We start from the raw sequence: 27,875 nt of genomic DNA, 5'->3' as shown, positions 1-27,875 counted from the left end.
GAACTTCATACACACTGCACAGGTAGGCTACACTAAATGCACACTACAACACAAGATCCAATCAAGAACAACCGAAAATAATGTGATCAACACACACACAGTAAGCACAAGCTATATGAGGCTGCTGCTGGTATAACACAGCATACGACTGCATGGCAGACTTTTTTTGTAAATAGAAAGAATACATTTTAAAATAGCAATAGAAAGTTTATACTGTGCATACATAAACCAGTAAGTCATCTGTTATCATTGCCAAGTATGTTCTGTATGTAGATAATTTTATGTGCAATACTTTTATATAACTGGCAGCCCAAGTTTGTTTACACCAGCATCACCATAAATGCAAGTGTAGTGTTGTTGTGCTCTAAGCTTACAACAGCTATGATGTCACTGAGTGACAGGGATTTTTGAGCTCCATTATAATCTTATGGGGTCACCATTGTGCATGTGGCCCGTCACTAACTGAAATGCTGTGTGGCGCATGACTGCAACAGTCCTTCCAAAAGCATGTGAAGTCAGAGAAGGCATTTTCCCAAAAGATTCTCGGTGGACAAAATCATGGCTGGACAGGGATTCTCATAAATTTTACAAAAAAATCCCTAGCACTTTCAAAAACAGTTCTTTGCAATAAAGTTAGAATCACCTATACACTTTAATTTATTGAAAAGGAGTATCTCAAGGTGCTAACACGCAGGTGGCAGACACAAGGCTCGCCTTGTGATATTCAGCCCAGCACCTTGTTTCTACCTGGCAGCAGCGCTGAGCTCCTTGTCCCTACTTAAAGAGTAGTTACATTTATGCAGTCCTAAAATGACATTTGGCCCTCTGACAGCAACCATGGGGCAGATGTGGCCCCCAGTGAAAATGAGTTTGACACCCCTAAAAGCACAGGTTAATTTTAGAACTCCAATTGTTCTTAAGCCTACAAAATAAGCAAACCTAAAGCTTCGACTCAAGCACTTTACATACGTCAAAAGAAAAACCAGTCCTTGAACAGTTAAATGACAATAATAGTTAAATGACAATAAGTAATTATGAGTATGATCTATAGACTGGCTATTCATAGATCTCCAAGAGGATTTAACTACTTTCTCCTAGTTTTAGGCTCATACTAAACCCACTACCCATATTATTCTCTTTAATTATCTCTTCCACTGCCATTGATTAGTTTGTAAGCAAAAGCTACAAAAGTCTGTTTCAAATTTTATTTCATTAACTTAAAAGGGGGACCAAAGTGTGTTTCAAATCTTATTAAACTCATTTATCTGAACATGTTTTCACGTAGACGACAGATACAGGGTTTCAAGTAACTTAGGGTAGAGTCCATTATCCATTAAAAATGAGCTTTTCTCTTCCACAAAAACTGCATTAAAAGGCAAAAAAATTTTTTTCTTTTATACTGCATAAGAACTAGATGCAAACTTCTGATGTAAATTTATTTCATTGTCAACTCTGATGCTGGAGTTGGGAGGCACAAATGCTCAGTCAGTTAAATGATACAAACCAAAAGTTCCTGTGTCTCTCAGATCCAAATGAGAAACCTCCATTCATATCTCTTGCAGTAGTATCACATACTTGCTTCTCATACCAAGTCACTTCTTCTTCTTTCCTTTCCCTTTTTTACTTCCCTCTCCTTGCTGAAGACTTTGGTCACCGCCTCCTGTTTTTTGTGTCCTTGTTTTTAGTTTAGGAATCATTTCTGCTGCATACAACATTACTGACTTACCTAGGAACCAGAGGTTGGGGTTAGCGTATAATCTGGGAGGTAAGGCACAGAGGGTCATTAATTCAAGTACCATAAATTTCAATAAATTATCACACTGTATCAAGAAAATGAGAAAAATTTAGTAAGAAAAACACAGCCCTGGCTGGGTAGTTCAGTTAGTTAGAGTGTTGCCCCAATGTACCAGGGTTGCAGGTTCCATCCCCAATCAGGACGCAAATAGAAAGGAGCCAATGAATGCATAAGTAAGTGGAACAACAAACTGATGTTTCTCTCTCTCTCAAATCAATAAATTAAAAATAAATAAAGAAATGACTAAGAAGACAACAACTCATTCAAATGGGGGTCTTTGGTGGAGAAAAGTACTGAGAACAATGCTGAAATATCTAAATGGTATTAGATCATTTAGATGATCTAGTCAAAATTAGATCAAACACAATAAAAATTTAAAGTACTAAGTGTGAAACAAAATTTTGGCCCTAGTCTAGTAACTGACTTGAAGATCAAAGGAGAACATACATAAATGCAGCAAAATGGAAACAACCAGCATATCACTCTAACTTTTAAGCTATAGAAACATAGAGCCTCTGTCTTGGAACAAAAACCCAGTGCCATTAAGCTATAAAAGATGTTCCTGACCTGCTCAGGCGATCTATGAATACACACACCCTGCTGTGCACACCACCTGCCCACCTTCTCCAGCTCTAACAGCTGCCTCCCTCACCCGACACCCCACGTCTTCGGCTTTTTAAGAAAGCTGTGTATCTATTTTCTTGCTGGAAGCAGGAAGCAACATTTTTTCAACTAATTTTTTTTAAAATTTGTATTTATTTATCTTTAGAGGGAAGGGGAGGGGAAGGGAAGGAGAGAGGGAGAGAAACATCAATGTATGGTTGCCTCTCGTGTGTCCCCTGCTGGGAATGGGTCTGAAACCCAGACATGTGCCCTGACAGGGAATCGAACCGCGATACTCTGGTTCGCAGGCCCGCACTCAATCCACTGAGCTATACCAGCAAGGACTCAACTAAAATTTTTAAATCAAAAGTTTGTGGGTGGCTTTTTTGTGTGTGCCTTTTGACTTTTAAGATATAGTATAGGAAGATGTCAAATAGGAAAAAATAAATCACTGGGATGTACTCCTCTGTCACTCCTGAGTCAGAATCTAAAATTTCTAGAAATACCTCAACCCTGACAGGTTTTGCGATACAGAAACCAATCTATTTCAATCCAGATGAAGCAAGTCGTCAGTCAGTCTGGGGTTATTGTGTCACACACACACATAAAACCTCCATTTCAAAAAAAAATTAAAATAATATGTTTTAGAAATAAAATTCAAAGAAGAATGACATATATGCAGAATTAATATTTTGGAAAATCAATGTCTAGTTTTTAGTTATTGTTGTTTTTTTAAAAAATAAAACACTAGGGATAATGCTACAGTTTTCTCTCACTACAACACCCTGCCCTCACTCCTCATTACCTGCTCTACTTGCCATTAGGTTAACTATAATCGTAAGACTAGGTATTTCCTTATTTTGTATTTAAATTTACCAGTGGTAGCATGCTATGCACGTCTGTTGCTTTTTTCCACTAAGTATAGTTTTATTAATGATAGAAACTATAAACAGACCTCAGGATCTGCAGGATCTGAAATGACAATTAACAACTGACAATTTAATAATTTTATGCCCTTTTTAAAATAATTGATTTGAGAGACAGAGACAAAGAAACACTGATTTGTTGTTCCACCTATTTATGCATTCATTGGTTGATTCTCGTACATGCCCTGACTGGGGATCAAACCCACAATCCTGGCATATTGGGACAATGCTCTAACCAACTGAGCTACCAGCCAAGGCTAATTTTACACTCTTAACCTGAGAGCAATGATGGACTTCCAGAGGTTTATAAAACATTCACAAAAGAGTATGTTTTGAGAAACCATTACTAGCTTTCATCACATTATGAAATGGGTCCTTAACTTTAAAGAAGTTAGAACCACTGTTTACTTCTCCATCAGTGGTAGTTTTTCTCTAAATTAATCTGTGGAACACATATGACTTTTACCTTTCAGAAGATCAGAACCTTTTTTGCAGTGTTGAGGACTAACCTATCCCCAAACTTTATTCATTGATTTGAAAAAAGCTTACGTGATGGGAACTGTACGAGACAGAGGCTGCCATCTTCCTGTTTAAGTTGCACCCGGACTCTGCCCCTATATTGAGCATCACGATTCCATTCTCTGGAGTACATTTTATTTTTCTAACATAAAAAAACAAAACAAAACAGACTCTGTTTTAAAAAGTTATACCAATGAGATGAGCATGGAAAATAGTGAAAGAAAAAACCACACCATACCTCAAGAAAGACATTAAGTCCAATTGCTGAGCACACATCTTGAATCTCTGTAGCTGTAGGGTTTTCAACAGCCTGAACAGTAAAAACAAAAAAAACACTAACAGCTTAGCTTTAAGTGGATACTGCAATATTGTTGTGCAAATCATTTTAATACTATGATCAAAATATATACCAAATCCTAGGTTTCCCTTTCTACTAGGTGTAGTTGTTTCCATTGTAATTATAAAAATTAAAAAAATATTCCCAGGAAGAACACTGATTATATTTCTATCTCCATCTGCCTTCCAACAGCACATAAACTTCACAAGGCCAAGGACTATTTTGCTCATGAGTATATTCCCTAGCACCATGCATGATACTTGGAACATAGGTGCTCGGTGAATATTTGTGAAACAACTAATACAGACACAACCACTTTGGAAAATTGTTTGGCATTATCTGCTAAAGCCAAATGTATGCATTCTTTATGGTCCTGCAACTCCACTTCTAAGTATATATTCAAGAAAAGTGCAAAAATATGCTCACTAAAGACAAACTCAAGAATGTCCACAGCAGCCCTGTTTACAAAAGCCCCACACTAGAAACCACCCAATTACCCATCAACAGTAGCATGGACCATGGTATATTATGCAATTCAATACTGTATAGCAGTGGTCTTCATCAAGGCAATTTTGCCCCCCTAACCAACATTTGGCAATGCTTGGACACGTTTCTGATCGTCACAACTAGGGTGGCATAAGGCACTGGCATCTAGTGGGTAAAGGCCCAGGATGCTGCTAAACAATCTAAATGCACAGAGTATCCTCCACAACAATGAATTACCTGGCTCAAAATGCAACTGTGCTGCTGTTGAGAAACACCATTACAGAGCAATGAGAATTAAAGTTCACTCAAAAATGTGGACAAATCTCCTAAGATTAAAATTTGGTGAAAAAAAGACAGACACAAAAATACACAGTATATAATGCTATTTACATAAAACTCAAAAACAAGCAAAAGTAATCTATGGTGATGGCACAGTGGTTGTCCTTTGTGTGCAAATATGTGGAGAGGACAGTGATCGGGAGGGACTTAAAGGAATCTTCCTGGGTGCTGGTAATGCTTTCATCTTTAAAATTAGGGTGCTGGTTACCCATGTATACTCATTTTGTGAAGATTAACATAGACACTTAAGATTTATGTATGTTTCTGTATGTATACTATGTATCAATAAAGTTAAAAACAACTTAATCATTCTCCACATTATCTGACAGCTTGTTCCCAGAAACCTCTGTTACAGTGGCTTGGGTCAGGCATTATTGTAAACCAGTGCTTTGCATTTTCTCTTTCACCGTGAGGCAGCAAAATACTTTCCTGTAGACATTTAAGAAGAAAGTAGGAGATATGAAATGATACAAAATAACAAATGCAATACTTCAGACCAAGTTACCTTAAATCTGTTGTTAGATTGAAAAATGTGATTCTTATAAATTACGACACCAATTTTGAAAATAAAAAGCTTCAACAAAGACCTTGCACTTGGTATTAGGTATTTGACATAAAATTATAAAACTCAGCAACTCTAACTTTCTGCAAGTTTTCTTTCAAAACTCCAACGCACTCTGGGCACTGCTTTGTACAGTGGCATTGTTTCGGTTTCCTTTATTAAGAGGAAGATTGTCATAACCTAGGTTTATATGAAAACCGTGCAAATCCTACAACCCTCCCCTCTCCTCATTCAAACACAGGTTCATGAAGAATCACTTAAAAAAATTCCTTCCTCTAAGAATTTGGGCCTTTCTGGTTTCGCCGTTATTTAAGGAAAGCACCCAATTCTCAGCGACCGTTCTCTTCAACCAGGAGCCTCGCCCCCGCCCCGCCACCCCAATGCAGTAAAGTAAAAGAAGCCTTTGTGGCCCTAACAGTAAAACCTCCCCTTAATAAGGGCCAAGGTGTCAGTTTGCTTACCTTACTTATGGGGATTCGCCGGCCCTCCGCGATGGTCTTCTTGTTATTTAAATAAGCTGGATATATACAAATAAACCTGTCACAGAAAAGGCACAGCTGGTATCACTAGAGCAGTATTTCCAAAACTTCACTCATTCATTCATCGTTATCTCGACTGCCGGTTCACCTATGCTATTATTCGCAATTTTTTTCTTTATGTCTCCCTTTTACTTACTTAAAAAGAAAACCCTTTGAAAAATAACTAAATAAAACTATTGAGAAAAAAAGAAAACCTTAACTCACTCCTTTAGATAGAAAAAACATCACTTGCGAGAGAAAAATTTTTAAAAAAATAATGTTCTAGCTCTTCAGTTAGATATAGCTAACTACCTGTCAAAAATTCCTAAGATCGACCCCGCTCTCGTACACAGAAATACGGAATAGGAGGTATTAAAAACTTTAAAGAACCCAAGCAAGCCTTCGTGAAACGTCACAATAGTTAAAAAACAAAATAAAACCGAGTTCTCACTCTGTGATTCTGTTACTTAATGTCATGCCCACATAGCACCCAAAGTCCTTTGCATCACATACAGGAAAACCAGATAAACCCTGAGCTATTTGAAGTTGGAATTTCAGGGACCCTGCTTAGAGCCTGGTTCGGAGAAACGAAGGCCAGGAGAGCGGATCCGAGCTGCGCCTCCGAAAGTTTCCTCGGGCTGGGGACAGCAGCCCGACGCCCGCGGGCTCGCCGCAAGCCCCTCCCTTTCTCAGGACCCACCTGTCCTGGTCGGCCGGAGTCCGCGACGCCGCGCAAGCCATTTTCAGCGGCTTCTACTCAGCAAGACCCCAGCCAGAACACCCACCGGAACTCCGTTTAGGATTTCCCAGACCACCCCATTTCCGGCGGAAGTCCTACCCACTGGAACGCCTCAACTTCCACTGCTTATCAATGTCCGTTTGTTCCGGCACCTGTCGTTCCCAGCGAGGGTCTGTAGTTTGTTACGTGGCATTTGGCTCTAACCTCTCGCGATATTCAGGAAGCTTCTAATTCTTTCCCTTTTGTCGTCAAAACGAGACTTTTGGGCGTAGGCACCGTCGCTAAAATGGGATTTCACACTAGTTTGCTACTCTCACCAATGAAGAAGGGCGCTGTACCGGGGTTAATCTGTGTAGTTCCAAGCAGGTTGTTGGAGCAGGCAAGAAATACCCTGTATGTTTTATCTTTATTCTCTTCTGGGGCTAAACTTGACTACACACCTTTTTAGATTTCTGAAGACCATCTTCTATACTAACATTCGTTATATCTTTGCATAGCTTAGGTTAATTGAAAAGCATTATTTCAGCATTCCTGTTCTTCAACTAAACACACCTTAATTTCTGTTACTAGACAGGGGCCCGGCCCCGAGTGGGTCTGCCTAGGGCCAGGCCATAGTGTGTGGGTTTTTAATTTTGTACAGGAAAGATTTCACAAGAGTCTAGGTGACTATTCAATTTGGGGACAGTAAAACAAGAATTTAGGGTAGAAGAAGCAAGAAGAGAGCCTAGGAGACCTTGAGAACAGGTTCAGGGGATTAGCTTGGGACAAGTTGCCGCTGCCGGTTGCCTTGAGTTTACCAGATGCACTCCTGAGGGAAAAAAGAGGGGAGAGGAAATAGTTTGTGCTACTCCCCAAAGGGAGAGTACAGTACTGGGTCCTTTGTCTTGAGGCTTTTATTTTTCTCTTGCAGGCAGGAATCTTAAAGAAGGTCTTAGGGAAGGGTTTCAGCAGAATGTTAATCAGTTTTCCAGGTGTGACCTTTCAGGGTCATGGTTTCCACTTACTGGTCAGTGCCAGAGCAGGGGTTTGTAGTCATTGCAGCTGGTCCTGGCTTCACTCAACTGGTTTTGCTGTTTTTCTGGGTCTGGAGCTAAAACATTGGGTTGGCCTATAAATGTGTGGTTTATTCCATGTGATGGCTCTAGTAGCGCTTAGTTGTCTTTAACTTCATTCAAAACAATTTTGTTAGATCGTATTGTTACAGTGTCATATCAGTATACATTTAAAAATAACTTATCAAACTTGGTGAATTTTTGTGTAGCTATTTTATACTGACAATGGAAGAAAATAAGCAACATTTTCAGCATATTATGATTTATTTCAAGAAAGGTAAAAATGCAATTGAAACACACAAAAATTTCTGCAGTGTATGGGGAAGGTGCTGTGACCGAACATGTCAAAAGGGATTTGCAAAGTTTTGTGCTAGAGATTTCTCACTGGATAATGCTCCACGATTGGGTAGACCAGTCGAAGTCGATAGTGATCAAATTGAAGCATTAATTGAGAACAGTCAGTGTTATACCATATAATAGTAGGTGATAGTAGACATAAAATATCCAAGTCAATAAAGTTTTTGGTGAAAGTGAAAAAAAAAACAACTACTGGTGAAAATGAAGACTAGAAAAAAAAATGGGCTTTTTGGCCAGTCCCATATAACGGGGGTTTAGATGTCCTCCCTAGGGAGGTGGCCTTTTGTATCTGGCTATAAATTGCTCGGCCGTTTTGTTTAGCTATTTGTCTCAGTTTTCCTATTCCACTTGCCAAGGAATTTTCCTAGCTTTTTGCTAGCCTGCCTCAATTTCCATTTTAGTAGCAGCTGCTTATTTCACACCTAAAACACTACTTTATAAAAAACAGGGCAAGGTAAGATAGGTCCTGTATTTTCTTTTACAGATGGAAAAAACAAACTAAACAAACAAAATCCCCCAAAAGCTTCATTCCACTAAGGGTAGGTAAGTTGTTCATTCATGCTAATGATAGCTGAGCATAGATGCTGAGCTAGTCTGACTGTGAGCCCCCAACTTTCCTCTGTGTCCTAAATTCTGCCCCTCGATCTTCCTTCTAGTTTATTAGTACCTGGTTAGTTTGGTGCTAATGTAAATAAATAAATATTATTTCTAAAGTATACAGGATTCCTGTACAAAGAGCTTCATGCAATGACTAAACCAAAACAAATGAAACATTTATGGATGAAATGAATCCAAACTTTTAAAAAACATAGTTTACCTGTTTTAAGACTCTGCTTTCATACTTTAGTGGCATCATGAAAATTCAAATACTTTTCAGAATATGAACATTTTATGTACGCATGTGGGAAAAGGGGAAAATGAACAAGGTAGTCTGAGGTTTAATGCATGTAACAGCCTTCTTACCAGGGAGTTGTTAGAGCCATGTCAGTTATGAGATTAAAAAGACAATATTAAAATTTGTTGTTTTCTGGTTCATAGACACTGTTAATGATGGAGCTAGTATTTTTGAGTGCTCTTCAATGCTAGATTCAAAACTCCTATTTAACTCTACACTATTGTTGAAAATAGTGTACAAATACAAAGAAAAAGGGGGTTTGGAGACAGCAGTGCTGTTACACTGATGATTAAAGAAACAGTAACCAAATGTAAGATTTTAAATGCTTGTGCTTGTGGAAAAGCAGGTTAGCTAATGAAGGACAAAATTGGACATGGAAAGTTGTGCAGATGATGAAATAGCTTTAGAAATTGATGGCACTTGTTTTCAAAACTTCTTTTATCAAATTGTCTTCTATTTCCTCAAGCCCTTACATTCAACCTATCAACTTTGGTTGAGGCTCTTGGGTAGGGCCGGGATTCATAAAGGTGGAAAGAGAATATAGAGGTTGGCAAGAGAAATTTTTGTAAGAGAGTTGAGTAAGAATTGAAAGCAGCAGGAGGAAAGAGGTTAAAGAAGAGATGTGGTGTATATGTGTATTTTGGTGGAGGGGCTGATGGGTATGTAAGTAAAATGACCTGTGAGCTTTGACAGAAAAAGTGATAAGGGGAAGAAACTGGCAGATTAGATAGTGTCTGTGCTACAGATCACCCATCAGCCTTGAACCCATCCAGTAAGAACAACTGAGAAGCTCCTATGAGCCAGATATTCTGAGAGTTGTTAGGGATACAGGTATAGATTTAAAAAATAACTCTTGCCCAAGTTTCTAGTAGATCTAAACAATGAGACTGATATTCATACAGCTATAGCTACAGCAGGGCCATCCCAGCTGGGGCCTGAGTTGAATCCATCAAGGAATTCAGGCATACTTAGGTGTATTTGATTCACTAATGAAATAGTCTACCCATTTTCCTTGTATATCACTATGTAACAAAGCATCATTCTGAAACAATGTTTTAAAACAACCACAATCATTTATTTGCTCATAAAACTTCAGTTTGGGAGGGCTCAGCAGGATAGCTTATTCCTGCTCTGTGTGGCATCTGCTGGAGCTGGACCATCCAAAATGACTTCTTCACTCCTATGTCTCCCCTTGCTGGGATGGCTGGAATGGCTGACGGGGCACCTCCTTCTCCCTGTGGTGCAGCCTCTCCATCGGGCCAGGTTGAACTTCGACAAAGGCTGTCTCCTTAATCAAACTAAAAAGGTTCCTCTGAGTCCTCTTTTTGACTAGGCCTTGACGTTGACCCCTGTTCCATCTTTAGCCTGCCTAGCCTAATTTTAGCAAGAATGCTACTGAGTTAAATATAGTGGGGGTCTCCAGAGAGATGGAACTAATAGGATATGTAAGAGGAGTTTATTCTAGGAACTGGCTCACGCTGTTACAGAGGCTGAGAAATGCCACCATATGCCATCTACAAGCTGGAGGACCAGGCAAACCAGTGGTAAGATTCTGTCTGCATCTAAAGGCCTGAGAACTCATGCTGTAACTCCCAGTTATGACTGAAGATGGCTGTTCCAGATCAAGGAGAGAACGACTCACCCTCCCTCTACCCTTTTGTTTTATTTGGGCCTTCATTGAGTTGGGTAATGCCTGCTCACATTGGTGAGGGCAGATCTGTACTAAAGTCTCTACTGATTCACATGCCAACCTCTTCCAGAAACATCTTCACAGACACAGCCAGAAACAATGTTTAGCAGCTAACTGGGTAGCCTAGTCAAGTTGACAAATACATTTAGCCATCATAGTAAGTTTAGCAAGAGTCCTCCCACTCTTGATAACCGATCACTCTCATTATGTGGTCAAATTCCTCATCCCCTGCTTCTGGTGTATAGATGCTTCTCCACTTACAATGGGGTTTCTTCCTAATAAACCAATCATAAACTGACAGTATCATAAGTAGGAAATGCGTTTAATACACCTAATCTACTGAACACCCCAGCTTAGCCTAGCCTACCTTAAACACGCTCGGAACATTTGTATTAGATTACAGTTGGGCAAAATCATCAACTACAGAACTAGTAGTTGTTTTATACTTATTTTATAAGGTGTTAAATATCTTCCCTGGCTGGGTATCTCTGTTGGTTGGAGCATTGTCTTGTGCACCAAAACATTTTGGGTTTGATTACCGGTCAGGACACATACCTAGGTTGCAGGTTCAATCCCCAGTCAAGGCACATACAGGAGGCAATCAATATTTCTCTCACATTGATGTCTTTCTCTCTCTCTCTCTCCCTCCCTCCCTCCCTCCCTCCCTCCCTCCTTCTCTCTCTCATCAATAAACATATCCTTGGGTGATGATTTAAAAAAGTATCACAACTTATTATGTGGATTGCTTTTGCACTATCACAAAGTTGAAAACTGTTAAGTTGAACCGTCATAAGTTGGGGATTGTATGTATAAGTCCTTGGCCTAAATTCAATAAGAATCCTGTTAGGTCGGTTTAACAAAAATCCCCATACTCCTCATATCCCCTCTCAGTAATTTTCCAGGCACTGACCTCCTCACTCTGCTCTTTCACTATAAATCTCCAGCTCTTTGCTGCATTTAGAGGCAAGCAAATATCTCTCCATTGTTGCAATATCCCTACTGCAACAGTCTTGAATAAAGTCTTGTTTAGTGTTTAACCCTTGTCAAGTAACATTTTTTATATTTAAAGTGTACACTTTTATTAGTTTTTATTTTATTTTTCAATTACAGTTGACATTCAATATTTTATATTAGTTTCACATGTACAGAATAGTGGTTAGACATTTATATAATTTACAAGGTGATACCCCTTAGTACCCACCTGGCACTATACATGTTTATGGCAGTATTTTTATTATATTCCCTATGCTATACTTTACATACCCATTGCTATTTTTTAAAAATATATTTTATTGATTATGCCATTACAGTTATATTTCCCCCTTCATTCCCCTCCACCCTGCACACCCCTCTCCCACCATTCCCTGCCTTTAGTTTATGACTACGTGTCTCAAGTTCTTTAGATTCTATATTTCCCATACTATTCTTGCCCTCCCCCCTATTTTCTACCTACCGTATATGCTACTTATTTTCTGTACCTTCTCCCCCCTTCTCCTTCTCCCACTCCCCTGTTGCTAATCCTCCACGTGATCTTCATTTCTATGGTTCACTCCTGATCTAGCTGTCCTCTTAATTTGTTTTTGTTTTAGTTGTGGTTGTTAATAACTGTGAGTTTGCTGTCCTTTCACTGTTCATCTTTTTTATCTTCTTTTTCTTAGATAAGTCCCTTTAACATTTCATAGAATAAGGGCTTGGTGATGATGAACTCCTTGAATTTGATCTTATCTGAGGAGCACTTTATCTGGCCTTCCATTCTAAATGAAAGCTTTGCTGGATAGATCAATATTGGATGTAGGTCTTTGGATTTCATGACTTGGAATACTTCTTTCCAGCCCCTTCTTGCCTGTAAGGTCTCTTTTGAGAAATTAGCTGACAGTCTGATGGGAACTCCTTTGTAGGTGACTGTCTCCTTATCTCTTGCTGCTTCTAGAATTCTCTCTTTCATTTTAATCTTGGCTAATGTAATGATGATGTGCCTTGGTATGTTCCTTCTTGGGTCCAACTTCTTTGGGACTCTCTGAGCTTTCTGGATTTCCTGGAAGTTTATTGCCTTTGCCAGATTGGGGAAATTCTCCTTTATTATTTGTTTAAATAAATTTTCCACTTGTGGCTGTTCCTCTTCCCCTTCTGGTACCCCTATGATTCGGATGTTGGAAAGTTTAAAGATGTCCTGGAGGTTCCTAAGCCTCTCCTCATTTTTTTGAATTCTTGTTTCTTCATCCTTTTCTGTTTGGTCGTTTTTTTGCTCCTTCTGGTCCACTCCTTTGATTTGAGTCCCAGTTTCCTTTCCATTACTATTGGTTTCCTGTGTATTTCCCTTCATTTCAGTTAGTTTAGCCTTCATATGTTGCTCTAATTTGTGACTATAATCAACCAGTTCTGTGAGCATCCTAATTACCAGTGTTTTGAACTGTGCATCTGAAAATTTGGCTATTTCTTCATCGCTTAGATTTATCAGCTCTGGGGTTCTGAGTTGTTCTTGAGCCATGTTTTGATCTGTTCGTGCCTGTTATGAAGGAGGAGGTGTTCACCAGGGCGGGGCCACCCAGGTTGCTGGTTTGTGACTGTATGTGGGGGCGGGTCAGAGAGGGACAATGGCGGTCCCCTCTGCCACTTTCCACCACTGGGGCCTGCATGGTCTGTCTCACTGCTTCGCTCCTTCACCGATTTATCTGCGCTGGAATGTGTGACTGTGGTCAGCCCTCAGTGAGTCAACCCGCTACTCCACACCTGGGATTCGCCTGTGGCTGCCGGTGTGCCTGGGTTGTTCCAGTGGATCTTTCCCGCCCGACCTCGCTCTGCTGCTGGCTCTGTCCCTCTTACCAGTTTGGCTGAAGGGTTTATTGTTGTCAGACTTCCGTGTAGTTCAATTTTCTGTGGTTTGGCTGCGTTTTTGTTGCTAAAACTTTGTTGTTTTTAAACTTCGTTGTGTGAGAAGGTGCAGTGCTTCCACCTATGCCTCCATCTTGGCGGAAGTCCCTTCCATTCTTTATTTTTTTAATTAAATTTGTTGGGGCGGTTAATAAGATCATACAGGTTTCAAGTGTACATTTCTGTGATACATCATCTATATATTGCATTGTGTTAGGCCCTCATTCTTATGATCTTACTGGTTAGCCCAAAAAGTCTATTTAATTTTTTCCATAGAATAAAAGACACAGTTTTCATTTTCATCACTAACTTTATAGATTTGGATATTTTGAGTATGTCAGCTACCTCCCGTGTGCTATAACCTTGATTGTTCTCAATTAATGTCTCTGATCACTACAATTTCAACTGGTCTACCTGACTGTGGAGCATCATCCAGTGAGAAATTTCCAGTGTGCAATTTTGCATATCACTTCTGACACATTTGATCAGTCACAGCACCTTCTCCCTACACTGCACAAATCTTTTTTGCGTTTCAAGTTGTGTTTCTACCTTTCTTAAATTAATAAAGTATTGATATGCCAAAAATGTTGCATATTTTCTTCTATCATCAATATTAAAATGGCTACACAAAAATTCACCAATTTTGATTTTTTTAAATGCACACTGATATGACAGCTGTCACAGTACAATCTAACAAAATTGTTTCTAATGAAGTTAAAGACAATTAAGTGCTACTAGAGCCATCGTATGGGATAAACCAAACAAACTTTCTGGCCAACTCAATATTTTACCTTATTTCTTTAGGTGCTCCATTTCCAAACACAGCCACTGGTTCCATGACTTTTGTTAATTTTTGTATCTGTAATTTTCACACATTTGATGCTATATCATTTGACATACACTCAGGTCATAACTGATATTTTTTCATTCTCTTTCATGTTTTTTATCCAGAATGATACTTTGTCATAAATTTGCCATCATTGCTTTCTTTGCATTTGCCTGTGCAAATGTAGTTATACTTTTAGTTTTATCCATTCTGGATCATTTTGTGTCTTTCGTTAATGGCATACCATTGGAGAGTTTTTTGTTTTTGACTCTGATCTGAGAGTGGTTGTTTTACTATACAATCAGCTGTGTCCACCCTGCAGCCTGCAGGCTGCATGTGGCTCGGGATGACCAAGAATGCAGCCCAACACAAAACCTTAATTTACTTAAATCATTATGAGTTTTTTTGGGTGTGTGACTATGTGTCACAGTGTATTTAATGTGTTGCCCAAGACAACTCTTCTTCTTCTGGTGTGGCCCGGAGGGACCGAAAGGTTGGACACCCGTTTATTGGGTATTACTGTGTCACTTCATGTTCCTTTGTGTGGATAATTCTCTCTCTGCTGTTCTGTTCTTTGGTATCTTGTACAGGTATTCCTAGTTATCTTTTGGCTAGTGATTTGGGTGCAAAGTTTTATTTTGCAACATTGGAGTTATTACTAAATTAAAATAACATTTTTCTAAATTAAAAGTAAAATAACATGTCTTAACATTGCCTCTGTAAATTAGAACTTTATCATGCTTTTACATCTTACCTCCCTTCTAAATATTGTTTCTTAGGTTGGGTTGGAATACTCATATTTAATATTAAAATTATTAACTTCATCCTTTCATTTTTGTTACTTTGACATTCACATTGAGATTCATTATTAACCACAATTATGTACACATTTATTCAAGTTCAAAAGTTTTATTGCTCAGATCGTTTGCTTACTACCTTTCTATTTAGTGTGTGGGCAGCAGGAATACTGAGGTAGAAATAGGACATGGTTTCTGGCTGCTCAGTGCTTTTGAAATGGCTCTCACACACTAGGGGACTCATGTTTCATGAATCCAGCTCAAGCATGTGACATAGCCCCTGCCGATCATGGACACCCCAGCAAGGACTCAGAAGTGAGCAGTGTGAGAAAGCAAGTGTCGCCCGTCATTGTACGGTAAGGATGTGTCAGAAGGTCCTGGTGGTTAGGAGCAGCAACTGAATCTTTACTGAGGCAGCCTCATAGTCTGGCTGGAGATTGTTTCCACTGTCCATTTTCCAAGAATAATATTCTGGCCCATATATGAATCCTGTGAACTACCTTATTCTTTATAGGAATGAACATCTTTGGTCTTCTAGAGAAGGTCTTGTTGATAACTCTGATTCTGAATGATAGAAGTACTTCAGATAAATGCTAGTTTGGCTGGTTTCAGAATTCTTAGGTAATATTTCTATTCCCTTCCAATGCTGCATATATGAGCCTATGGATTTGCTACTTTTCTTTTTTGGTATTTAGTATTGCTGAGAAGAAATTTGATGCTAACCTAAGTTTTTTGTTTTGTAAGCAACCTATTCCTCTCCTCACAGATGTTTCTTTTCTCTTTGAAATGGGGGAAAAAAAAAACCCAAACAAAACCCACCTCACTATGATGTCTAAATATGAGGTCTGTCTGGAAAAAGTCCAGCCATTGTTAATATAATGAAAATGGTTTGTGTGACATCGATGTAAACTGGCAGCCAAGGAGAGTGCACTGGAATGCACATGTGTGAACAATGATGACTTCACTGTACTAGTCAGTGGCAGTGGTAGACACTATTGAGTGGGCATGTGCACTGTGTGGCCGTCACATTCAAAATGACCGAGAACAACAAATCTGCATCAAATTTTGTGTTAAGCTGAAACATTCCTCCATGTAAACTATTTGAATTCAGAAGGCCTCAGCTGTGGGCAACTGGTGATTGGCAACTTCACCACGACAATGCACCTGCTCACGCATCATGTCTCATTCAGAGTTTTTTTGTGAAACATCGTATCACCAGGTCACTCAGTCCCCTACAGCCCATATTTGGTGCCCTGAAAGTTCTGGCTTTCCCCCAAACTAAAAGCATGTTTGAAAGGGAAGAGATTTCAGACTGTTGATGAGATTCGAGAAAATACACTGGGGCAGTCGATGACGATCTGAATTGTGTGAGGTCCCAAGGTATCTACTTTGAAGGGGACTGAGGTGTCACTGTCCTAGGTACAGTGTTTCTTGTATCATCTTCAATAAACATGTTTTTCTTATTACATTGCTGGATACCTTACGGATAGACCTCATACAGTTGTCTGTTAGTTCAAAGTTACTTAAGGAATGAAGTTAGTTTGGAAGTTCACAAATGCCCTGAAACACAAGGAAAAGTAGAACTAAATCTCAGGCATGGCAGGGGCTGGAGGTAACACCAGGTGCTAGTGACTTTCATCTTCCACTTGCTCTCTGCCTCCCTCCCATGTACCCCTCTTTCTCTGCTGGCTGGTTCTCCCTTAGTTTTAGCTTCATGATTCCGATCATACATAACTACCTCTGCCTTAACTCCGTAAGATCTTTCAGTTCCTGCCCTCAATCACCAACCAGAAATTTCCTTTGTGACTCTTACTTCAAATCAATTGGCTGTCATTTTTTTTTAAGCCAGGCCATGTAAGTATTTGGTCACTGGTCAGTTGATGATGAGTCTTCCCTACGTCAGGGGGAAAGACTGGGTACATGGTTCAGTGACCAATTAGTGAAGTGAATTGCTTGTACTCCAAAAGGTGGTATAAGTGGAGCAGGTAACATCTGACACTGTTCTCAAAAGTTATTTTTCACGAACGGTGCTTTGTATTCAACGGTCATCTTCATTAGTAGACATTATTAGTATTTTTAATTTAAAAATAGTAACAATCACATAACTTCAAGAAAATGAGCTAATAATCACAAATATAGAGAATTATCCTGAATATCAGAGGAAAGAAAGTATATTTAGCACCGAGAACAATATTATACACATAGAACATACAGGGTGAAAGAAGTCAATGGCCCAACAAAAACCAGAATATAGTTGTATAGACTACAGAGCAGAGTTAGGAGAATGGCAAGAAAATGACCTGGTGTTTACAGGAGTCCAAGTCCGTAGGTCTCAACACTCCAAAGCAGTATTTTCAAGCCAGCATTATATGAGGAACATATGCTTATTAGATATTAAAAAGTAATTTATATATTCTATTTCAGCCACAACTTTTGAAAAATTATGTTTGGTAAATTTTAATAAATTGCCTACTCAATATATTTTGTATTTCTGGCACTCGATTCTTTTCCTTAGATACAAACAAATCCAGTGATAACAGAAATTCAGATATAGTGCAACTGGCTCCCATCCCCAGCAACAGACTCATCCCTTCAGTTAATCTGGTGGTAACACGAGCTGATTTGTCAATTTTTTTCACTCTACTCACCATTTGACCCTTATAGGCTTAGCTTTTATTTCATTATTTCCCCCTTATTAACTTCCCTTTTAATGCCCAGGTAACTCATAAATACCAGTTTATGGTTAAACTATGGGTTATTCTTAAATACTAATCTCACTTGCCATAGTTAACTGGTTATTACTCTTTCTGTATGACAAATTTGGCACATTTTCCTTTCACCTGAAATCAATCTTCCCCCCATTTCAAAGTTCCTTTTCATAGTCTCTTCTTATTGCAAATCCAAACTAGATAACTGCTGAAATTATTGCCTTTACAGTAACTGTTTCAACAGGAACATTAGCTGATCCCTCAGATACAGTCATCATCTTTAAAATTACTTGTTCATCCATGTCTGGTAAATTTGCCTACTATTGGCAATTGAGATAGGTGATATCAAATTGCATAGCTAAATATTTGAGTCTTTGATTCCTAAAGGAGAGGGAAGTTTATTTGTTGGTGTAACTGCCAGATTAAAGGCCCAGCTGTTGAGAGGGACACCTAGAACCAAATCATTCAAAAAGCTTCCTTGTGACTGCTTAGGGCAGTCGTTCTCCAAGTGTGGTTCCAGACCAGCATCGTCACCTGCGAACTGTTAGAACTATACATTCTTGAACCCCACTCAGAATCAGAAACTATGGGAATATGGTCCAGATATTTTCATAAGCACTTCTGGTGATTCAAATGCACTAGCTTGAAAACCACTGTCTTGTTTGCTGCATGCATTCCAAAGCTAGATGTTTCCCTACAAGTATCACAACACTGATAACAAGGAGCTTAGCATGCCATTTAAGTAACAAGCATAAATTGGGAATATCTGGTATTATGGCAGCACCCTGTGAACTTCTAAAAGTAGAACTGAGATTTGCCCCTTTACCAGTTCTTTAACTAGAGGGTCTCAAAAAGCAACTTTCCCCTCAATGGGCAACACAGACTGATTGGCCCTTCTCCCAGCAGGTGCTGCCTACAGGAATTCCTGAGTTTTCTGGCATGTGGAAGGCACCCTTCTTTTTTCATTTCCAGCATTAATGTTTTATTTTACTTGAAAAAGAATTTTTCTCCTCACTTGAAAAGGGCAGCAGTTTAATTTTATTTGGCTTACATCCCATCTCTTTCCATAAAAGTACTGGAAGTGGTTTATAAAAATTGACACGTGCTAATTCAGAATAGAAAATCAGGACTAAAAGAGGAGGAAACAAATATGACCTATACGCACCTATCCCTGTTGGATAAGGCAGACTAAGAAAAAATACAAATAAATTAGTATTATTATTCACAACTATTTCATTCAGATAAAACTTGACAAAAACTTAAATGTAGATATAGTCCAAAGAGCAGGAAAACAACATGTTTGCAAAGTGGTCCAGTGAAGACTATGGACTGTGGAGTAAAATGCCTTACTTTTAGTCAGAGCACTTTATTTACTGGCACATTTTATTTTCTTTAAAAAAATCGGGCTCATTACCTGTAAGTAATAAATACAGGTAAGAGGTAGTTAACTAACTGCATGATGTGATTTCAAGGGCACCAGACGTGCTTACGACTCCTCAGCCTTCTCCCAATGCCCCACCATATCTCTTTTCCCTTCTCCAAATGCAGAATGCATAACTTATTAAAAATAAAATTTCATATATTGAACGAATGCATTTATCACCTTCCACACCCTCTGATCTTTTAGAACAAATGCTGGGAAGATAAGTTATCTTCCTTAATGTATCAGTTTGTCTTCCTTCATGCAGTGGATTCTCCCTGTCATGTCAGGAAGGGGGCACATACACCCTACAACCTTACCTGTCCAAAACAAAGATTTCCTCAATAGGCAGGGAGTTTTAAATAGTCTTTTGAATAGCCTAATGGTATCACATCTACTTTTGAAGTTCCACGTGATCTGCATTTTCTGAACATGGCCATATGCTGATTATCCTTGGTAGCTGGAATTTTGCCACAACATATAGGGTGATAACAGGTGTTCATTCCAGGCTCAGTAGTAATAGGGAGAAGATGAAGGGACAAGACAGTTACATTCCAAGACAGGCTTTGAAGAGACTACATATACCTAAGAATAATCAATTAATTTTTCAAGTATAGAATTGTATAAAGAAAAAAAGAAATACTTGATGTGGGCCTATTATGTTTAATGCCTAGTCTATGCTAGGGAATTTACATTGTTATTAAATGAATTTGTTTTAAATCAATCCCAATGGAGTAAGACAAACATGAAGAGGAAAACTATTACACATCAGGAAGTGCTAATCACATATAAGAAAAATAAATTTCAGGAATGGTTAAGTACCAATGTATGGAATGGTTAAATGCGAACAGTCAGCTTCAATTGTTTTTATTACAGTAGGAGGAATTTTACTCTTAATGCATAGAATTTTGAAGAAAAAATTTATATAAGCTTTTAAAAGAGGCCCTTTTGACAATTATTAATACAAATGTGGTAAGACCTTTCAAACAAATACCAATTTCATTAACAGTTTACATACAGCAAATAATTTATTCTGAAATGTTCATTTAGTTTCTGTTGAGACACATCTCATGTCTCATTAATAAAAGAGCAGCCATCTCACCTCAGATACCAGAATATACAACAAGTTACAGCATAGCAAAAATTCTACCTACTTTCAGATAAAATCTAGTTCAGGTAAAATAGTTTCATTCAATGTTTTACAATTAACACATATATATATTTTTGAGCACAAGAGTGTAAATTGTTACACTGCAGCTATCTAATGCACATCATGTGACCACAGAACTTTTAATTGAACCATCAGTTTCATTCATGCAGTAAAGCAAAGCAGGCTAGGTAAACTTGCTCATCGGGAACCATATTACTGTGAATTTCACAGCCACATGATTAATTATGATGTTAGATGGGCTCACAAGGACTAAAACAGAATGGTTTTTTTTGCATAAATACTAATTTCTCCCTGATGTAAGTTTAGTCAGTTTATATTCTAGAAATGATTGATAACAGCAATATATCATATCTTCTATCTGTAGTGTTCATTATTTTAAGACAAGCAATAATTAAAGGATGATGGGATGGGATGCTACTTAAATACCTGTAAAACATACTGTACAAATATACTTGGCTTTACCATTTTCTTCCTAACTATCGAGAGTGCCTCCCAAAATATGACCAGTGAAGACAAAGTATACTATCAAATATGGCTTCCAGAACAAAAACCTTCTAACAGGAATCAAACCTATTTACAAAATTTTTCAGTCTTTTAAAGTTTCATTTGAAATAAAATTTCTACATAGCACATACTTTTCTTAGTTTCATTAATTAAGCTCTTTAAACAGATGTCACAAGGTAAGACCCAGAATGGCGCTTAGGACTTTGAGTTCCACTGGATTCTGTGCTGTCAGTTTTTGAATCTCGTTTCTTTGTGTTGTTATTCACTGGTGTCGGGATCTGAGATGGCCGGGCTGAAGTGCTATCTGCACTGCTTTTCCTGGGGCTTGGGTTGTAATTAAAAGGAGTCACTCTGGCAGCGACAGTCCCACTAGGTGAACTGTGTTTACTTGAGCTGCTAGAACCGAATGGGGTACGCTCAGCCACTGAACTTTCATTAGTCTCTGACGCAGGGACAGGAGTACTTTGTCCCAGTTTTGCCTCACTTCCTTTTTGGTCTGGGGCATCTACCTGAATAAAGGAGTTCAGGCGGTTTTCCAAACCTGCAGTGCGTATGGGGCCACTGCCATTTCCCACATTTTGTTTTCCCTGATTATCCTTTGAATCTTTAGTGTTTGGATTTCCCTTTTCTGAAACACTGTCAATCACAGGGGGAGTATTTCCTGTAGGAGACCTTCCAGATCTAGGGTTGTTAATGGGACAGTCCTCAATTCTCACCCAAACATCTTCTGTTTTAGAAACAGCAGGTGCCATTTGATAAATTAGAGTCTTTGATTCAGCACCATTAGCAGCACCTGAGGAAGCAGTCTGAGAAGTACAATTTGTGGGAGAAATTTCATTTTCTTTTATTTTTCTCCATGTTCCTTTTGTAGATCCTTGGTTTTCCTTAGTTTGTTTGGCTCCTGAAATACAGTTCACATGTTTTTCATCTTCACTTTTTGCTTTTTCACTGGATTCTGATGAAGCAGAAAGAATTGAGGATGAACTTCCAGTTCTTCTCCAAGTGCTTACCCGAGGAAGGGACGATGAATGTTTGCTGTGCTCACGCTTCCAGGTTCCTGACCTATTGATGGGAAGCCTGGAAGGACTTTCAGAATGGGAGCGTGCTATGTCATGGCGCTTTATGGGTCTTCCATCATTATACTCTATGGTGGGGCTGAGATTAGGGGGTAGTTTTCGCCACCCACCAGCCTGAACAGATGAATGTGTGGATAGAGACATATCAGGAAGGGAAGGACTTAAAACTGGAGTCTGTGCCTGGGACCTAGTGGGAGAATCTGGTCTAGAAGATGGAGAAAGAGATTCAAAGGAAGCAGATTCCTCCAATTTTCTCCTTAGGGTTGGGCTTGGAGCTTCTTTGATGAAAGTTGACTGGCGTACTAATACAGGTCTCTCTGACCTATCAGATTCACTTCCACTTGATTTAGTTGAAGACATTCTAGAAAGTTCTACCTTTTTATTGGATCCATTGCTGTTATTCATCTGATTTAGTCCTTTGGAGGCAGACTCACTTCTTGGGATACTATTGCCATTCTTGGATAAACCTGTTTGTTTGGTAAGGTTCTGCTGGCTCATCTGTCTGCCTGGAGATGTGTATGACATTTTCCCAGAACCCGAGGACTTGGTTGAAGCAGTACTAGGGGATGATGTCCTTGGCAGTTGAGATAATTTGTTAGGAGGACTTAATCCATTTCTGCCAGGAGAAATCGAATTTCGTCCTGGAGACTGCATAGGTCTACTTAATGGTTGCTGGACTGGTCTTGAAGGAGTGGAATCTCTAGATCCTGATCTAGAAGACCCTTTATTTGACCCTGCCTGTTGTGATGTCTGCCTGGTAATGGGGCTTAATTCTGACTTCACTGATGGCTTAGTTCCTCTGGGCGAAGTGGTGGCTGTCTGACCTTCACTTGGGCTTTTGGAAGCTGGAGTCTTAAGGGGTGGACCTTTTTTAGAAACTGGACTTGTACTTGAAGAGCTATTTCGAACTCCTGGAATGTGGATCATCGTCCTACCACGAGAGATTGAAGGCATGTTTCCTTGAAGGGACTGTTTCAGTTGGCTTGAAACTTCGGAATTAGATCGAACTTTCCCAGTAATCAAACTCTTATAAACTTTTTTCCCTCCTTTGATTCCTTTATTTTCAGATTCCATCTTTTTAGATTCCAAAGTACTCTTCTCCCCAGGTTTCAGAATCCGTGGGCCTTTATTACTTGTAAAGGGTTTTTCCTCTTGATCAGGTGTAAGATGAAACGGTGATCCTAGAGAGATTCCAGATTTCAGTGAAAGGATGGAATCTGAATCAGATGAAGCTTGTCTAGATAAACATGCGGCAGCAGCAGCTTGATGCAGACTGCTTACTATGGAATTTGCACCTTCCTGAATGGCTTTCCAATCAAAATTTTCTGAATCGGGGGATAAACCATGTTCTGAATCTGGTCTCTGTACATCTTTCAAATCAAGTGTCAAATCTTCTGCTGATATGCCACCCATATTTCTGGGACTATGCTTTTCATTATCACCCTTGAGCCTTGAAGGCTTCTTCTTTTTTGGCATTGCAGAACTTATACATTCTTGCAACAGGTCATCTTCAGAGTCAATACTGAGAGAACTGAGAGAACTATTTCTTGAGAAACAAACAGGGGTATCTTCAACGTGAAATGATTTAGGAGCATAACCTGATGCCTGAGGTTTACCTGGTTCTCCCTGTGAGTCAGGGGGCTGTGTCTCTTTGATAGGTTCATTTTCTTTGTTGTTGTTGTTTTCTTGATCAATGTCACTAAGAGAACTTAGAGAGGAATTTCGAGAAAAGCAAACTGGTGTATTTTCAATAGCAAAATTCTGTAATTTTTCATCAGTTGCTGCCCCTCTATCTGGTATGTCTTTGGATGACTGGGGAAAAGTGGATTGCTTCTGTAACATGGATTTACTAGACTGTCCTCGATTCACTGGATGTTTTGTAATAGTTTGTGTCTTATTACTTGATTGTTGGCTGGAAGTTAGTTCTGTGTGACTGGCAACTTTAGCTTCTGATTCCTTATTGTCTTTCCCTTTTCTTAATTCAGCCTTTTCCCTGGAAAGATCAACATCATCATCATCAAAATCTAGAGAACTCAAAGAATCATTTCGTGAAAAGCAGTATGGAGTTCCTTCAATAGGCGTGTAATGATGAGGAGAATCAAAAGTAAAACTTCCTCTGACCCGATCTTCATTGTTTGGTAGCTTATCATTGAAGTCCTTGGAATTATTTTTCAAATTCTGTTTCTTTGAATCTTTATTATCTGAAAAAGTTCTTTCAGCATTTAAATTATTTTTTGAATCTGTATTTTTTTTTACACGTGTCCTGTATTCAGTGTTTTGTGGCATAGGTTTTACTGGTGAAGTAGGTTTCTTCTTCTTACTATCTAATTGATTCTTGTTAGTTCCAGATGAAGACATAGATGCTTGCTGGACTTGGTCCATTATCTTTTTCACACGAAAAGGTTTGTGACTTTTTCCTTTGGGCATAGCAGAATTAATGCATTCTGCAAGAATATCACCTTCTTCTGTTTTACTGTCATCCAGTTCAGGTATAGTTATAGATGATGGTTTTCCTCTTTGAGCCTCATCTGTACTTCTGCCTTCTGTAGGAATGGTATCCCGTTTTTCGAATTCACCTGTCTGTGCCCCTGCTCTAACCCGTTCTCCAGCAACTAACTCATTTGGAGGGGATTCTATTGTTAGATCACTTAGAGATGTAGCTGTGGAAAAGTTTATAGGCGTCCCTTCTACACAATACACCCGTGGCATATCATCTCCTGGTGTAAAACTAACATGCTTTTGTGCTTGTATCCTGTTTTGTGATGGCAGGAGTTTGTACACAGGCAGTTGACTTGGTTTCCTTGCTACAGGTGGAGGTAATTTTGAAGCACCCTGGGCTGGCTTTTTGGCTTTGCGTGAAGATTTTGTTGGCATGGCAGAAATAATACATTCTTCTAGTATTTCAGTATCATCATCATCTGAATCATCTAATAGATCTTTTTCAGAATCAGGTTTTTCTGCCTCTTTTTCCTGATTTTCATGTGATTCTTCAGGCTGCTCAGATTCTGTTTCATTCACATTGTCATTTTCCTGAACTGGAGGCATTATTCTTAATTCCATATCTTTCTGTATGAATGGCTCATCAAGGCTCAGTGCACTCAGGCTAGATGAACAAGAAAACCCATCTGGAGTACTTTCTGTGGCAAAATGTAATAAAGTATCAGCATCTGGAAGAACCTGGACCCTCTGAACTGCAGCATTTACAGCAGCTTGCTTAGGTCCACTTTCTCTCTTTTCAGCATTAGGTACTTTACTTTTAGTTAACTCTTGTTTAGCTTGAACTGTTTGAGGTGGAGGAGGTGGAGGAGGAGGGGTTTTACTTCTGCTTGGTGGCATGGTCTGCCCAGGGCTATCTGGAAGGTCACTGGGGCTTATAACGCCACTTACCATTCCACTGCAGGGTTCACTCTGAACGGAGCTGGCAATTGAACGACTCTCAAAACTATCAAGTGAACTGACAGAAGTACATCTACTAAACATGAGTGGAGTCTCCTGAACGTAATGCTCTGGTGGACTTTTAGGTGTTTGGGCACCACTTTTTGATGGAGATTTGGCCCCTGAAGAAAGTTCAACAGCTTTGTGCCTGGATGATTCTGAAGATAAACCAGAAGCTGGGAGTCTGCTGGATTTGGTTCTAATGTGCTGTGACACCGCTGGAACTTCACTCACAGAACCTTCAGTTGATCTAGTTCCACTGTTTTCTTTTATTTCTGCTACCTGTAGAGTATTAGCAGAATCTGTTTCCTGTGTTGTCTGATCACATCCTATTTCATCTTCAGCTGATGACAAAGATGATAATGAACTACACCTTGAAAAACATATTGGGGTATCTTCCACACAGTAAGTCTGTATTGTCTCTTGGTTGATAGAGGGAACTTTGCAAGAGGTGGCTTTCTGAGTCTGACCACTTCTGCTTTGTGTTGAACTTGGATGGAGCTGATTCTGCCTCTTGGCATTAGATGAAGGTGTGGATGTATTCTCACTGCTTGTAGAGATGTGTTCAGATTTAGTGCTTTGTCCAGAGGAACTCTTCGAGAATGAAAATGACGGTTTCTGTGAGGAAGGAATATCTGTGGAATATTTTAAACTGTAATCAATAGGCTGATCCACATGATGTTTTTCTTCATTATACTTTATGCTATAGTTTGTTGGTCTTTCTTCTTCTCCATGCTGTTCTTCCTCAGAGTAACGTTCACTATAGTTGGTTGGCTTATCATCTTCATAGTCATCTTCCTGACACAAAGACTGGTTTACATTTTGATTAATTGTATGATTAGAACCTACTCGATTTGTTTCTGAACCATTGGCTCCTCTTGACCTATACGGGGAAACACATTCTTGCTGCCCAAAATGTGGTTGGAACTTGAGGTGTTTGTCATCAGTGCTCTCAGTATACACAGGATAAGTTGTGCTTTGACTCCTTGATTGTCTTTGCTCACTGTGTTTCATTTCATCTTCTATTATATGTTTGGGTCTTGCCCATCTTTCATTTTGGGAAGGACTTTGCCTTCCAGAGTTCAATTGCTCATCTGAATATTTAAGACTGTAGTTTATTGGTGTATCTAGTTCTCCATCATTATCATCCATATGATTTGCACTGTGTATTTTATGGGCTAGGTCAGCTGGATATTGACCATAGCTACAACATTTGCTTTCATCATCTTCAGAATAGGATTCAATCGAAGGTTTCATTTGACCTCTTTTACCGTAACCATCACTACTGCTGACACTATTTAAACTATCGTTTGAAGATCTCTTATATTCCAGTTTGGCATAAGGCATAGAACATGTCCTATTTGAATTTTCTGATTTAGTAAAGTTGTAAGTGTTTGAATGTGTGTGAGTAGTAGAGCTTCTTCTTAGTGCATTCCTCTCATCTGCCCCACAATGTAACTCTGTGGTAGACCCAGAACTTCTGTCTTCCTGAGAGGTGTGAATGGCTGATACCTCTTCCATGACTTTAGCAATCTGAGCTGCAGTGGTAGAAATTTGCAAACCTCGCTTTGAAGAGGTTCCTGGATTTTCTGTTGCTGGGTGGTAGTTGCCAAGGCTAATTCCTCGTTCTCTCTCCAAACTTCTATCTTTTTCAGAACGAGAACTATCTAAACTTCCTCTTGATGACGAGGAGCTGGGCAACACTGTAGTATTTAAATATGGTGAAAGGACAGTCATGTTTCCGGTATTAAAATTGTCTGACCTATTATCATCATGTCGATTGGTGTCAAAAACATAGTCACCATAAAGACTTTGCTTGTGTCTTTGCTTATTACGATGAGATGTCTTGGGACTTAAATTGTCAATATTGTCAAAAGTTTCTGATAAGTGCTGAGCATCTAATTCTGCTTCCAGAGCTTTTTGTTTCCTGACATGAAGAGATGGCAAGCTTGAACCAGGAGACATAATATTGGCATCTTTATACTTTGCCGGTCTATTTGCCATGAGATTCCTTAAAGCTGCAGCACTTCCCATAGCAATCATTTTGTGCTTTGAGTGAATGAGGTTCTTGAGCATGCTGACTGCTCCCATGTCCCATAATGCTTCCTGGTCTTTAGGATTTCTTGCTGAGAGATTCCACAAGGTTCCGCATGCATTACTGACTATTGTCAAACTGTGAGATTTTAAGTGTTGTAATAAGGTTTGCAGGCAATTGTTTTCTCTTAGTATTTGCCTGAAATAAAAATAAG

The 27,875-nt window shown here is 39.1% G+C and overlaps 2 protein-coding genes across 15 annotated transcripts in view; both read right to left on the bottom strand.

The window, feature by feature from the left end:
- Positions 1 to 1,191: 1,191 nt before the first annotated feature.
- SRP19 (signal recognition particle 19) lies at positions 1,192 to 6,906 on the bottom strand. Its single transcript, XM_037167042.2, has 5 exons — positions 6,786 to 6,906; positions 6,029 to 6,104; positions 4,082 to 4,153; positions 3,874 to 3,985; positions 1,192 to 1,726 (listed from the first exon to the last, which is right to left on the bottom strand). The coding sequence occupies exons 1-5, from the start codon at positions 6,824 to 6,826 to the stop codon at positions 1,593 to 1,595; spliced, it is 435 nt and encodes a 144-aa protein (XP_037022937.1). The 5' UTR covers positions 6,827 to 6,906; the 3' UTR covers positions 1,192 to 1,592.
- A 13,385-nt stretch (positions 6,907 to 20,291) lies between these two features.
- The window catches only part of APC (APC regulator of WNT signaling pathway), a 158,189-nt gene continuing 150,605 nt past the window's right edge, over positions 20,292 to 27,875 (bottom strand). For all 14 annotated transcript variants that reach the window (XM_053665347.1, XM_053665341.1, XM_053665342.1 and 11 more), the window contains one exon: positions 20,292 to 27,859. In XM_053665347.1, coding sequence (XP_053521322.1) covers positions 21,274 to 27,859 — 6,586 coding nt within the window. In that variant the 3' untranslated portion in view covers positions 20,292 to 21,273. The remainder of the gene's footprint in view (positions 27,860 to 27,875) is intronic.

Source organism: Artibeus jamaicensis, unplaced genomic scaffold, assembly GCF_021234435.1.
Source record: "Artibeus jamaicensis isolate MK-2021 breed Jamaican fruit bat unplaced genomic scaffold, CSHL_Jam_final contig_402, whole genome shotgun sequence".
Lineage (NCBI taxonomy): Eukaryota > Metazoa > Chordata > Mammalia > Chiroptera > Phyllostomidae > Artibeus > Artibeus jamaicensis.
Note: the sequence above shows the minus strand (reverse complement) of the source record. Positions and strands in the feature narration are given on the sequence as shown.